Source organism: Mercurialis annua, linkage group LG7 (genome assembly GCF_937616625.2).
Source record: "Mercurialis annua linkage group LG7, ddMerAnnu1.2, whole genome shotgun sequence".
Taxonomy (NCBI): Eukaryota; Viridiplantae; Streptophyta; class Magnoliopsida; order Malpighiales; family Euphorbiaceae; genus Mercurialis; species Mercurialis annua.
This window is the reverse complement of record NC_065576.1, coordinates 4,548,810-4,563,695: the sequence shown is the minus strand read 5'-3', so window position 1 is coordinate 4,563,695 and position 14,886 is coordinate 4,548,810. Positions and strand designations below refer to the sequence as shown.

The following is a 14,886-nucleotide window of genomic DNA, read 5'->3' as shown; positions in this document are numbered from 1 at the left end:
TCATAAATTTTTAAACAAAATTCTATAATGGCTAAAGAATCCAATCTTTTTAGCTTATTTTTTGTGCTTCTAATAGTTTTGGCTGGAATATCCACAGCAGAAGCACGACCATTAAACATGTTGGAATTGGACAAAGGTTTGTTTGATGGGTTGTGTCTTGGTGCAATCAAACAATCGGGTCCGAGCCCTGGGGTTGGAAACAAGTTCACGGATTCTCGTAGTTTTGGTGCCATTAAGCATGATGGTCCTAGCCCTGGCCAAGGACATTAATTTGTCTATTTTTTAGTTGTTTCACTTTCAATTCAATTACTTCTCCGAGCGAGACATTTTTTGTTCTTTTGCTGTTTTATTAAGTTTTTTTAGGCCGTGCTTAGCTGCAAATTTTAGAATTTTGTGATACCTTCGTAATAGTTAAATCAGATCATTTGTACAATAAATCAATGAGATATTTATGAGGTTGTGATATTTGATGATAAATTAAATAATATTAAATGTTTCAGCATTAAACTTATTTATTATTATATTTTTCTGTAGTTCCGAAAAATTCAATCCATATCTAAATAAATTTAATATAAATCGAGTTTGCTTGAGTTCTAAATAAATTTAATATATAAATCGAGTTTGCTCGAGTTGAACTTATATAAATTTATATTAAAAAGAATCAAGTCATGTTAAATTTAGCCCAAATCTAGCTTAATGAACATATCTTATTATAACAAAAAGGCTTAACTCATTAAAAGGTTCTGGTATTTTTTTTTTTGCTCCCTCTTGAAAATTTCTCTTATTCATTAGGTATTCGTACTATTAGTTTTCTGTTTACTAAGTCATTTTATTGGCGGAAGAGCGTGTGGCTCAATTGCCTTTAAATGATTGATGATTTTCATGTCGAAAATAACAAAAGACCTTTGAATTTGTGTTAGTTTAGTCATTTCTTCAAGTTTTTTTTATTCAATAGATCCACGTATTTATAATTGTTTTTATCTGATCCCTTTTAAAGTTTGATGATATGGCACATTTTACAATCTACGGGTCAAGTTAGTTGGACATTTAAATTCAGTCTCACACACGTTTTACGGCGAGTATAATACACGCTCCTTTTCGTTCCAAAAAGGAACTCAAACATTCTAACTTAATTAAGTACATAAACTAGATAAAAATAATAGAATAAAAGGTCTTATAAGATGGGGTTTGGCCTAATAAAAAACAAGTCATATATTGCTTTTAAAATGCACAAATATCATACATGAAAGGCTTAATGCCTTAAAAAATCCGACCTTCTAACCCCTTTTCAATCATATTCTGACGTTAAAATCTGATCAATTTTACCTTATTTTGATTTTTATGTTTCAATTGTACCCTGAAATATTAAATTGACGTCTTTTTCATTTTGAAAAAATTTAAAAACGTTTTCCATGTTTAGCAAATATTAATTTTATGTGTTTAAAATTTATTTAGATTTAGGTGAATTAATTAAAAAATTAAATTAATATTAATTTGATTATGGTTTTTAGTTAGTTTTTAAAAATAAAGGACTTATTTGTACTCTTTTAAATGAAAATGAATTTTATTTTATTTTTATACTTAGTTAATTGTTTGATTTCATCATTTAAATAAAAAAATTGATAAAAATTGAATGGATTATAATTAAAGCGATAAAATATGAAATATAGTAAAAATAACTAATTTTCAACCTCAGGATAGAATTGAGAAAAGATTATAAGGTCGGAATTCTTTCAGAGGAAATTAGACACAGTACCATATAAGTGTTAAATATTATCACAAGCACTACGTGGCAAGTTTGATTGCAAAAATACGATTCAAAGCTAAACCACTTTCTTAATTTTTCCTTTTTCTTTAATTTTTACTGCTGCTTTTTTTTATGAAACGGTTCCACTGTCAGCATCAACAACAACACAAACAACCACACCAACGGTTTGTCTCATTCTATTTCTCCGTAATGAACAGTGCCGAGGAGGAGTATTGGCGGCGGTAGTGATTCTGAGGCGGGCTCATTGTATTGATCAATTTATCAAACAACTGCCACTAAGTTTCTTGTTGTAATTTAGATTTTGCTGCGTTTCATTTCTTGAAATTGGAGATAACCCAATTGTTAAATCCAAGTTAATTTCTTGATTCTGCTGAATTTGAAGAAATTCATGATGTTGATGTTGTTGTTGTTCGTCGGTTGTCATGCCACTGCTTGTGCAAATATTATCTTCTAAAGACTCTGTTTTTATGAAACTGGAACTGAAATTATTAATAAAACCGATGTTGTTGTTAAAGAGGTTGGTTTCTGGTTTGGATTAAGTTGCAGTATATTCAAAGGTTACTGAGATGTTGTATACACAAGTAGAAGAGCTAAAAGAAGATAAAGTAATGCAAGAACAGAACAAGAGAATCAAGATTTTTTACTGTATTTTTTTCCTTTTTCCTCATTTGTTCATCTGGGTTCCAGTTAGTATAATCTGCCATTTTCACTCACTTTTAGTGGGAAAAAAGAGAGCAAGAAAGCATGAAATATAAAGAAATAAAAATGAGTTTGATTGGATTAGTAATAGAGAGTTCGTAAGGTATTGGTTTTTCGAACAATTGTTAAATGAGCATGTAATAACAAGTTTTTAGAAGTTTCTCTACACATTAAACATGGCCAGAGAATGTGTTTATAAAATTAAAAAAATTAATTAATTATTTGGATGTATTTGATTATTTTTTAAGTTTAAGGATTTATTTGTATTTTTTAAAATAGAAAAAAATATGTTTTAAACTCTTTTCCAAATGAAAAGAGTACAATTTAATGCTTTTTGGGTAGGGATGAAACATAAAAACCCAAAATTGGGTACAAATGCTGTTTTTATAAGGTCAGGGTATAAACGAAAAAAAAGTACAAGGTGGGGGTCTTTTAAGAAATTAAGTCTTTTTAATTATCTGAAAGTGAACCAATTTTAAACTAATCATGAACTTTTTTTTAATATCGATAGTAAACTGATTGTTAACTATTAGTAAACTAATTGTAAACTATTAAACTGATAGTAAAACAATTTCGTATGTGTCAAAGAGTTACACTATCTTTTAATTGTTTTTAGTCGTGTTGTAGTCTTTAGTAAACCGATAGAAAAAATGTTAGTAAATTAATTTTTTTTAATAAACCATCAGTAAATTAACTTAACTTTTTTAGTAAAGGGATAATAAATTATTAGTAATTTTATTTTTTTAGTAAATTGATAATAAATTAATAGTAAACTTGATTTTATTGTAAAATAAGAGTAATAAAGTTGAAACTAATTTAGTACATATTTTATACTATTATTGGTAAACTGATAGTAAATTAAGTAATAATTTATTTAAATATTTTATAATTTAAAAATAAAAAATAGTAATTTATTTTTAAGTAAACCGACAGTAGACCCTTAGTAAACTGTTAGTGAACTAATAGCAAACAGATGTTTAGTAAACCATTAGTAAACTAATAGTGAACTGTTGGTAAACTTATATTCAATAAAATGATATAAACTAAGTTTAATATTTTTTAATTTTAACAAATAAACAATAGTAAATTATTATTTTTAGGAAACTGATAGTAAACCGTTGGTAAATTTATATTTAGTAAACCTATATAAACTATAGGTTTAATATTTTATAATATTTTAAAAAATTAACTATAATAATTTTTTTTTAAGTAAACTGACAGTAAACCGTTGGTAAATTTATACTTCCTCCGTCCCAAATTAATAGGCAGTTTAGGACAAAACCGGTTATTAAGAAATTAGATTCTCTAGATAAAATCAGTCAATACATAAAAAAAATATCATACTTACCCTCATTTAATATAGTGGCAACTTTTGTTTTTAGTAACTTTTGCTGTCTTTTCAAGATATTACCTATAATTAATGAGGGTATGTTCGACAATTACTTAATGAGATATATAAATATCTAGTGCCTATAATTTGGGACAAAGAAAATTGAAATAGTGCCTATCAATTTGGGGCGGATGGAGTATTTAGAAAACCGTTAAAAAACTTGTCACGACCCATTTTCATGAATCGCGACCGGCGCTAGGGTATGGGTAATGTAGTACCAAAACCCGTAGCTAGCCTTTCATTTAATACGTAAACATATAAACCTGCAGAAAACCAATGCTCGGGAGCAACCGAGACTTCAGCCTAAATCTAGCAGTTATAATATTCATTAATTAAAATAACATGCTTATCCACTTCTGAGTCAAAAAAATAGGCATAACATAAATAATCCGAAATAATTATATAACATGCCAGAGCAATATAACTAGTCAGAACAATCCCACAAACAACTGTAATAATAACAAAGACGTCTAGTCAACTACTGCGGTCTAAGAATAAAACAGTTTTACAGTTTATTAAAATAAAAGGAACCTCCGAGGAAAAGTAAATGCGGAGATCACCAGACTCTCTCAGATCATAACCCTGGGGAAAATTGGGAAAACAACGGGGTCAGATATACTGAGATGAGTTTATACCACTAGCTACATTTATTAATTTGAAAACCTTTAAAACCGTTTAAAACATTTAATAACGATATTACGAATAATAGTTGGAACCCTAATCCACAATTCTAAATAATAAACATAATCCAACAGGTCTGGTCCCGAGAGCTGAGCTACACCAAGTTACCACTGACCACACTTATACCAGAGTCCCGAGAGCCGAGCTACACCGAGTTACTCTACTTGGTCCCGAGAGCTATGCTCACACCGAGTTACCACATTACCATAATTACCTTTCACAGATCATTATCGGTGCGCACGCAGTCCTAATGATGCCCATTAGGTAGCATGTTCCAACTAGAAGCCATAATATAAAAACAGTTCGAAATATACGTACAGTATATATATATTTAATATTAAAATAACAATTTACTTAATAAAGCGGTAAATAGTAAGTACAAACTCACTGCTTGCTAATCCCCGTGATAACCGGCAAGCAACTAATCCTGGTTCGCCTCTGAAGCACGAACAGTAGACGGGTCTAGACAAATAAAATAATTATTAAAAACAGACCCTAACTCTAGAGAGTACTAGACACCACATAGGACTAGCACAAATAACACGTCGGAATAAAACAACCCAGAACAACACAAAAATACCCAATAGGTAGAAACACCCAATTAATACAAGTATATTGAGTTTCTCGCTTTAAAATCCAATTTACAAATATTATTTAAAAGTCTTTAAATAATAATTAATTTCCAAATAATGGGTTAGCCGAGTTACCAATAACTACCAAGCTAACCTCATATGTCGAGTGACCCAAGTCTAACCCGACTCAAAACGTTTATCAAATATAAACCCAAGTTTATATTTATAAAATAATTCGATAAAATAATAATTCATTTTAAAAGCAGAACTCAATAACTTCAATTTCAAGTAGCCCAAGTTACAACCAAAACTTAACCATTTTAAGTTTATAAAAGTTTAGGGACTAGACTGTATTTTAGCCAATCAGGGACTAAACTATACTTTAGCCAATTAGGGACAAAACTGTAAGTTAGCCAATTAGAGACTAAATTGTACTTTAGCCAATTAGGGACTAAATTGTACTTTAGCCACTTTGATATTCGAAATCAAATTAATTAATTTTGTTTATAATTAAAACAAAATATGAAGTTACTAATCAAAACTTACTAAATTAGGTTATAAAACGTTTAAGGGCTAAATTGTAATTTAGCCAAATTGGCACGTCAAGCCAATGATAACTACCTAACTAATTTCATAATTTTTAGGTTATAAATATATATCATTTCCAAATTAAAATAATCAAAACAATTTCAATTAAAATCGACACTAATAATATTTTAGATTTAAATAATTTTATCGATTAGAATTTTAGAAATGAAAACGACAATTTAAAGTTCGGATGCAAATCGATATTAATTTAATGACCTTTGACTGTAAAACCAAATTAGAAGGATTAAAATTAGATGGCCCAACATAGGCCAATCAAATGAAATAAAATAATAAAATAAACACACACATATCTCACTAATCAATTCCTAAGCTACACATATTTTACTAATGAATAAGGAACCAACGAAGCCCACCATTTGATAAGAAGTCCATTACCGCCCAAAATCAAAATCTTCATCAACATTAGACCAAATATGACAAGTTATAGAAACCATATCAAATTTCCAGAAACCAATTAAGCTAAGCATCGAACAAAAACCAAACAATCAATTTAATTCCAATAATCTCTGCCAATCTTAATCATGAAACAAACACAAGAATTAAGCTCAGATCATACCCTAACATAACAACCGACAGTACAACATCAATGGAAGCCAAGAAAAACTAATCTGTATCAAACCACTCTATTACAAATAACAAATTCCACTAATCAATTAAATGATTTCGATTGGCTAAAACTTTTAACTTTGAACATCTATTTTCAAAACTCCATAACAAGAACAATTAACCTTTTTATTCTAACTGTTTAATCTATCGATATACACCAAAATTAAATACATAAAATCTAACAAGAATAATACCTTAAGAGTAAAACTGATATTCCGATGAAACCTTGTCTTATTAAATTTCAATCTCTAGAACGGCAAACTTTAGTTTGTTTGTAACCTAACTTAGCTTCCTTTAAATAGGCTTAGTTTAAAATTAGGGTCTTCATTTAAAATAGATGAAATACCAACTTTAGCCCTTATCTTGTTATTATCCTAATTTCACTTAATTTTATTATTATTAATATTATTATTATTATTATCTTACTTTATTTTATTATATTATTATTTTCTGAGTATTGCACAACAATACTAAAAGAAAATTATAAGGCCCACAAGTGACGACGGACCAAACCCCTAGTTTATTTAACAAGTAAAATGAGACAACCGAAGCACAAAAATAAATTGGAAAATACGGGATATTACAAAACTGATAGTTAACCGTTGGTAAACTTATATTTAGTAAATCGATATAAAGCATAAGTTTAATATTTTATAATTTTAAAAAATAAACAATAGTAAATTATTAGTAAACTAATAGTAAATCGTTGGTAAATTTATATTTAGTAAACCGATATAAACCATAAATTTAATATGTCATAATTAAAAAATAAATGAACAATAGTAAATTATTTTTTAAGCAAACTGATAGTAAACCGTTGGTAAATTTATATTTAGTAAACCGATATAAATCATAAGTTTAATATTTTACAATTTTAAAAAAATAAACAATAGTAAATTATTTTTTAATAAACTGATAGTATACCGTTGGTAAACTTATATCTAGTAAACCGATATAAACCATAAGTTTAATATTTCATAATTTTTTAAAATATAAATAATAGTAAATTGGTTTTTATGTAAACTGATAGTAAATCGTTAATAAATTTATATTAAGTAAACCGATAGTAAGTCATTAAGTAAATATTTTATAATTTAAAAAAATAAATAATAGTAAATTGGTTTTTAAGTAAAACGATAGTAAATTATTGGTGAACTTATATTTAATGAACTGATATTATTAGAATTATTTTTTCTATAATGATAATTGAATTTATTGTAGTGACGGCCATGGAGAAACTACTCGAGAACTATGTTAATGAATAGCTATTTAGGCAAGCTGATACATCCACAAGGGTGGTATAAGTGGGATAACTATAGCACTTTAGATACAGTTCAGTACATTGAGCATTTGAACTACGGACCGGGTTCGACTACACCATATAGAGTTTCTTGGAGAGGGTTTACAAAGAATTGCACTGAAGACATTGTCAAACAATTTATAGTTGGGAGATTCTTGCACGAAGCATATAATTGGTTTAAGTCTACACAATTTACTGCTTCATAATGAATTAACCATTTTGTTAGACATGAATTCCCTGGGTTTGGAAAAAAGTAGCAAAAATACATACATAAGAATGAATTTACATTTTTTTCTTTTGCATCTAAAATGGAAGTCTTGATGATCTGCAAATACTAGCATATCTTCTGATATCAGCATCGTCATCAGCAGCTACCCACTGGGGCAAAGATGAGTTCACAGAGATGGCTATTTGATTTTGGATTCAGAGCTGCATTTTATAAAATTTGACAGTCTGTCGACTAATATATCAGTTAGCTGAGTGCGACATTTAAACAAACATGTTGAACTCAATAAGATTTATATTCAAATCAATGAAAAAGAGCTCAATTACCACATGGACATCAAACACAAATGGAATCTCAATGAAAAATTAACATAACAATGTAATCTTATAGCCGCCTCTTGAATTCTAATCTTATTCTTCCTCCCCTTCATCAATTTCATCTTCCTTGGACTCATCTTCTTCAAATTTTATATCCACTCCTCCTGCTGCAAACTATTCAAGAATCTTAAGAAGAATTTGTACCTCAGACTCTTCCCATCCGCAACGAGCGCGGTGGACCGGAAATAGAACAGCGTCGCCGTCTTCGTTCAACAATTTTGCGAGTAATTGATTCTTTAACCTCAACAAATCGTCATATCCATCAATAAATGAAAATCTTCAATGTAGCTATTTGATTTTGGCTGAGATTTTTAGAATGATTTTAACAAATCGTATTTCTCAACTTAAAAACCATATCTCTGCAACTCAAATCGGTAAAATCGTATTTGTGCAACAAATTTAGTTGATGGGTGCTCTTGAGATTATTTTACTATTTGGGCTTATTAGGTGTTTACCTAAAATAAGAAAATAATAGAAAATACTACCTCAGTGTAGAAAAGATATTAAAAATACCTCATAATTTTTGTCTAATTATTTTTGTACTCTCTGTGTCAAAATATTCAGAATTTTACTCTCATATAACTGACAGCCTCTCTCCTCTCTCCTCTCTCTCTCTCTCTGGTTCTCTTTTCTCCATTTTTATTCTCTCCTTCTTCACTATTTCTCCGCCATCGCCTCCGCCATCACCTCCGACATCGCCTCCGCCATCGCTCCGCCATCGCCTTCGCCGTCGTTCCACTATTTTTTGAGATTTAAATTATCGATTATGTAATTTTTATGGTTTATTTTAACTTACAGACGTAAAAAATATCGATCTTACAATTTTTCAGTTTTCAGATCTAAAAATCTGTAGAAAAAAACGATTTTCATCTGAAAAAAATAATTTTCTGCAAAAAAAAAAACGATTTTCTGTGGAAAAACAGTGTCTAATTATCATATCATTATCACTACATTATCACGTCGTTATTATAATACTGTAGAAAATAAAACAAATCTATGAAAAATAATATTTGATTATCATAGTGCTATCATAACATTATCATGACGTACTTTGTCATAACACTATATTATCATAACATTATCATGACGTACTTTATCATAACGGTATATTATCATAACATTATCATGACCTACTTTATCATAATAGTATATTATCATAACATTATCATAACGTACTTTATCATAACATTTTATTATACCTTATCATATTATTATCAAACGGTATCATATTATTTTCAAACGGTATCATATTATTATCATCAAATTTATCATAATGTTATCATAACATTATTTATCTTTTATCATAACTATATCATACTATTATCATAATATTATCATGACGTACTTTTATCATAACTATATCGTAATTTTTTATCATAAACTTATCATAACATTATCACAATATACTTTATCATAACAGTATCAAAAAATATTATCATAACATTATCATGACGTACTTTATCATAACTATATCATAACTTTATCATACTATTATCATAATCTTATCATATTATTATCATAACCGTATAATATTATGATATTGATATGATAACGTTAATGATATAGATATGCTAACGTTAGTGATACCGAAATGATAATCAAGCACTTTTCTTAATAAAAAATCATTTTTCGCTGCAATGTTATGATAATGATATGATAACGTCTTAGTGAGAACGATATGATAATCAGACGCTGTTTTCTGCAAAAAAATCGTTATTTCTGCAGAAAATTATTTTTTTCATCATAAAATTGTTATTTATGCAGATTTTTTAGATCTTAAACAGAAAAAATTGAAGAGTAATTTTTTCAGATCTGAGCATTAAAATAACTCGTAATAATCACCACGAGTTAAGAAAAAAATTGCTAAAATTTAATATAGAAGAGCGGAGGATTGGCGGCGAAACGACGGCAGATCAGTGAAGGATTGGCGAACGACGAAAAAAAAGATAGAGAAGAAAAAAAAGAAGAAGAAAAAAAAGAGAAAAAAGAAGAAGAAGAAGAAGAAGAAGAAGAAGAGGAGGAGGAGGAGGAGCAGTAACTGCTCTGAGAGTATAAAAATAAGTTATAAAAGAGAGGGAGTAAAAACATAAATAAACCAGGTAGTTATATTAAAAAAAACCACGTCAGAGTAAAAACAGAAATAAAAAAAAAGGGAAGTATTTTCCATATCTTTTTTTTGGTGAGGTAATCTTTACAATTATTTATAAAAATGGAGTGTTTTCCCTAATTTTCTTTTACTATTTTATGTGTATTTATCTAAAAAGCCCATTCTTTTAAGGCATTAGGCCTGCATGAAATAACTATAAAACGGCTATATATTATTGTAGGTATAGTTAGGAAGACCATTCAACGGATGTATACACCGCTTCAAAACTTTCTCTCTCTCTCTCTACCCCACTCTTTATTTTCTCTCTAAATAAGAACTATGTTCTTGTGAGGGTATGGTGACACTGAACTATGGTTTTCAATAAAAAAATTGTCTCCAAACGGAAGATCCATTTGTTTTTAATGTCTTTGTTTGGTTTATTTTTGCAAGTATGATTGTATTTATGATAATGCTTTGATGATTTTATTTCGGTTGTTTTGAGTTAATCCTTAATTTGATTAAGACTGTTTATATAGTGTTTGTTCGAACTTCAATTCAAGTTTTTTTGATAAGTCGAGGTAAACAGTCGTATCATTTAAATATATTTTAGCATAACAAGTTAATGATGAAAATACTGGAGTAAACATGATGCATGCTCAGTAATTATCAGCACTTGAATTTTTTGGTCAAAAATTTATTTTAAAATTATGTTTTTTTGTTTTATTTTGATTCAAATTGATCAATTAATTGTTCGGTTTACTTTAATTTTTAATAATAAAAGTGTGGGGCTTCGCTATTTTGACTTTATCTCATCAGGTTTTTAATAATTACCCTTATTTTGTAACAGTTGATTTACTATAAACTTCAATGCTTATATTAATTTAATTTATCTTTAGACAAAAAAAGGATTGAACATGTTGTAACATTGATACCCATTGTTAAATCTTTGGTACCAATTGTCGTGACCAGTTCTTGACCGGATTGGTATGCGCAGCGGAATCGAAACCATTCGATAGGTATTTAATAATGGATTTGATCAACAAACAATAATATAGCAAAATAAATAAAAAGAGATTTACGTGGTTCTGCATTAAAGCGTACATCCACGGGAGAAAGATTCGATTCATCCACTAATCATCAAAAGGAGTACAAAATTGGTGGAGAATTACCAAATAGAGAATATCTCTAGTAAATATGCCATTAGAAAAAAAACCCACAAAGTGTTTCTCTCTCTACAAGAAGTAACCCAAAAGGGTAAGAATTAACTTATATTCCTCACATCACCACACACTCCTTTTCCCCTTATTCACATCAATGTCTACATTGTGTTTTCGGTTTTGGTGTTGTCTAAAAGGTGAACAAGGTAGTGTATTTATAGTAAGTAAATAATCTATATGGCATTAGGAATATTAATCCTAATTGGATTTATACTTCCTAATTAGCCAATGATAACAAAGTTATCCTTCTCCCAAACACTTCATTAATATAGTCCTAATACAAATAGGAATTAGAATTCTAGGCATATTCCAAAAATCTCCACCTTGACTTGAATTCTTTAATAAACTGTGATTACTGTTGTGCTCCATATTCTCCATTTAAGTTCAAACCGAACTTATTCCAAAAGAGGTTCTTTGAGGAGGACCATACAAGTTTCAAGAACTTCTTGAACTTGCTGAAACCAAAATGACTTGAAGATTTACTATTTTCGGGTGTATCAATTAAAATTTCACTAAGCTTCAAATTTTTTTGGTCTTAAAACTGATACCAAAAACAAACGTCATTAGTAGCCTATAATGATTAAATCAAAAAATAAATGTTGAGGTCGTAGCATATCCCTTAATCTTTATAAGTCGACCAACCCAATGAATATACATCAAAAGTGCAGCATTCAATCTAACTTCATCGCCAAATAACCCATAAAACTCGTAGTTTTATATATTAAAATATCAGACATGTGCATATAGAAATCATGTTGAACATTCATTATTGTTCTAACTGTCTCATTATGCATTTTTCCCTTGACTGAACCAATATCCAAATTCTGCATGTATTGACTGTTACCCATAACTACACTCCACTAACGACTTAGTTGTAGTCAGAAAACCAATAGAAATTGGCACATATGTGATATGAACAACCTGAATCTGCATAAATTTCGGGTAAAAAACAATTATGCTGCAATTTTAAGCGTAGACTGGTTCTCTAACCTGATTCGCCTGTAACCTCTAGCATTCAGTCCTCATCTAATTATCTCCAAACAAATTGACTTATGAGTGATCCAATAGTGGCGCCATTCCAAATTACAAACGTTGTAATCCATCTTGTGTCTAAGATTGCTACTTAATCAGACAAAATCTCTTTTACAATATCATGATTTTATCAAAATCTGATTATGCCCAAACAAACTCTTCATTCAACAAACTCATAAAAGCAATTTTTAATTCAAATCACTAATAGAATTTCATGAGAGTATAAAGAGATTACCCCAATCATTCATCTTACAAAGACTCCATAAAATCCTCAAATAGTTGTGTGTTTAGAAAAGTCATACCATTTTTCTTTGTAGTTTAAAGTAGCATATTGATCTCCATCATAAAATTCTCCTTAAGAATTTACATACCCAAGTCTGTCTTCAATAAACAGCTTTTGGCGCTTGAAAATTGGTGTCTTCTCTATCTCCAAAACATCTTTTTTGTGTCAAGTAATTGCGCCTTGCGAAATCCTCCTGATAATAATTTTGCCATAATAATCATAATCCATTATAAATCTGAAAAACCAAATTGGCTCTGATACCAATTGTTGTAACATTGATACCGATTGTTAAATCTTTGGTACCAATTGTCGTGACCATTTCTTGACCGGATTGGTATGCGCAGCGGAATCGAAACCATTCGGTAAGTATTTAATAATGGATTTGATCAACAAACAATAATATAGCAAAATAAATAAATAACACAAGAGATTTACGTGGTTCTGCATTAAAGCGTACATCCACGGGCGAAAGATTCGAGTCATCCACTAATCATCAAAAGGAGTATAAAATTGGTGGAGAATTACCAAATAGAGAATATCTCTAGTAAATATGCCCTTAGAAGAAAAACCCACAAAGTTTTTCTCTCTCTACAAGAAGTAACCCAAAAGGGTAAGAATTAACTTATATTCCTCACATCACCACACACCCCTTTTTCCCCTTATTCACATCAATGTCTACATTGTGTGTTCGGTTTTGGTGTTGTCTAAAAGGTGAACAAGGTAGTGTATTTATAGTAAGTAAATAATTTATATGGCATTAGGAATATTAATCCTAATTGGATTTATACTTCCTAATTAGCCAATGATAACAAAATTATCCTTCTCCCAAACACTTCATTAATAGAGTCCTAATACAAATAGGAATTAGAATTCTAAGCATATTCCAACATAACATTTTGGGCAATAGGACCACTGCGGCAAGCACGTTTAAGGGCGGAGCCAGGGGGAACCTAGAGAGTTTTCGCCTCTCAAAATTTTATGAATATTAGTCTTTTATCTGCGTAGTAGCGCACACGACTTTAGCAATTTGTTGCCGATGCATGCCTCCCCTGAACCCTAAACCTCTTTCCCAGTCGTCGCTCGAAATTCCTCAGTTTAAGATTGCAGCCCCTCCGTCCAGATTTGTCTACGAAAACCGATCCTCTACATCTCAAGTCCTATACTTTGAGAATTTTCCAGAACTATGGTATTATTCTTATTTACAAAGGGCTTTTGCCAAATATCATATTCGAGGCAGGGTTACAATCGCTCGCAAGAAAAATTGACCGAACAAACGATTTGGGTTTCTTCACCTCAACCCCGAACAGGATGTAAGGGATTCTCTATATAGTCTGAATAATGTTTTTATTGGTTCTATGCGGATCAGAGCCTATTTTTTATGTTACCCTAACACTACAACAGCTCCTCCCATGCAACGTCAAGTTCCTGCTGCTGATAATCGCCCCAAGCATGATCACATTCCTTCGTTGCGTAATTCACGTTCCTATACCCATGTGGTGAATAAACCTCCGATCGTCTTTGCTCCTTCAGAGTCTTCTGCTCGACCTTGTTTAATTGTTACTGTGAAAACCCTACTTGACTTGTTCAACATTGCTTTTTATCTTCTAGATCATGGCATTATTTATGATTCCTTCTCGATACTTGGAGGAAAGTTTGTTTTATTGAACTTCTATAATCATGAGGACAATGAACAATTCAAGAATTTTTTTCCTAAACTTACAGATTTCTTTATGACATTATTTCCTTCGGATGCTTTTCTTACTTCGGGTTCATTTATATTTTAATCGAATTAACTATAACCGTCTAATTCGATCGGTTTGTTTATATTTTTAATTGCTTATTAATTCAGTTAAATTAATTTCGGTTAAATAGCTAACCTCTCGAAACATTCACGTAAGTCATAAAATTAGTTAGTATTCTACATTTTGGTACTTATGCTATTTCATATATATGTGTATTAAACTTTGTAGGGAATGAACTTTTACTAAGTTTCAAAATGAATATTATTATATTTTATTTGATTTTGTTTACCAAAGTTAT

General features: G+C 29.8%; 1 protein-coding gene and 1 long non-coding RNA gene across 2 annotated transcripts; one reads left to right on the top strand and one right to left on the bottom strand.

The window, feature by feature from the left end:
- LOC126654430 (PAMP-induced secreted peptide 2) lies at positions 1-425 on the top strand. Its single transcript, XM_050348273.1, has one exon. It carries the CDS (start codon positions 28-30, stop codon positions 268-270), a length of 243 nt encoding a protein of 80 aa, XP_050204230.1. The 5' UTR covers positions 1-27; the 3' UTR covers positions 271-425.
- A 3,851-nt stretch (positions 426-4,276) lies between these two features.
- Positions 4,277-6,623, bottom strand: LOC126657661 (uncharacterized). The gene is made up of 3 exons (XR_007633390.2): positions 6,520-6,623; positions 4,927-5,000; positions 4,277-4,439 (listed from the first exon to the last, which is right to left on the bottom strand). It is a non-coding gene; the product is annotated as an uncharacterized LOC126657661 (long non-coding RNA).
- Positions 6,624-14,886: the final 8,263 nt, after the last annotated feature.

Excerpts from the sequence above, each read along its gene's own strand:
- LOC126654430 (XM_050348273.1), top strand. The coding sequence starts at position 28 with ATGGCTAAAGAATCCAATCTTTTTAGCTTATTTTTTGTGCTTCTAATA.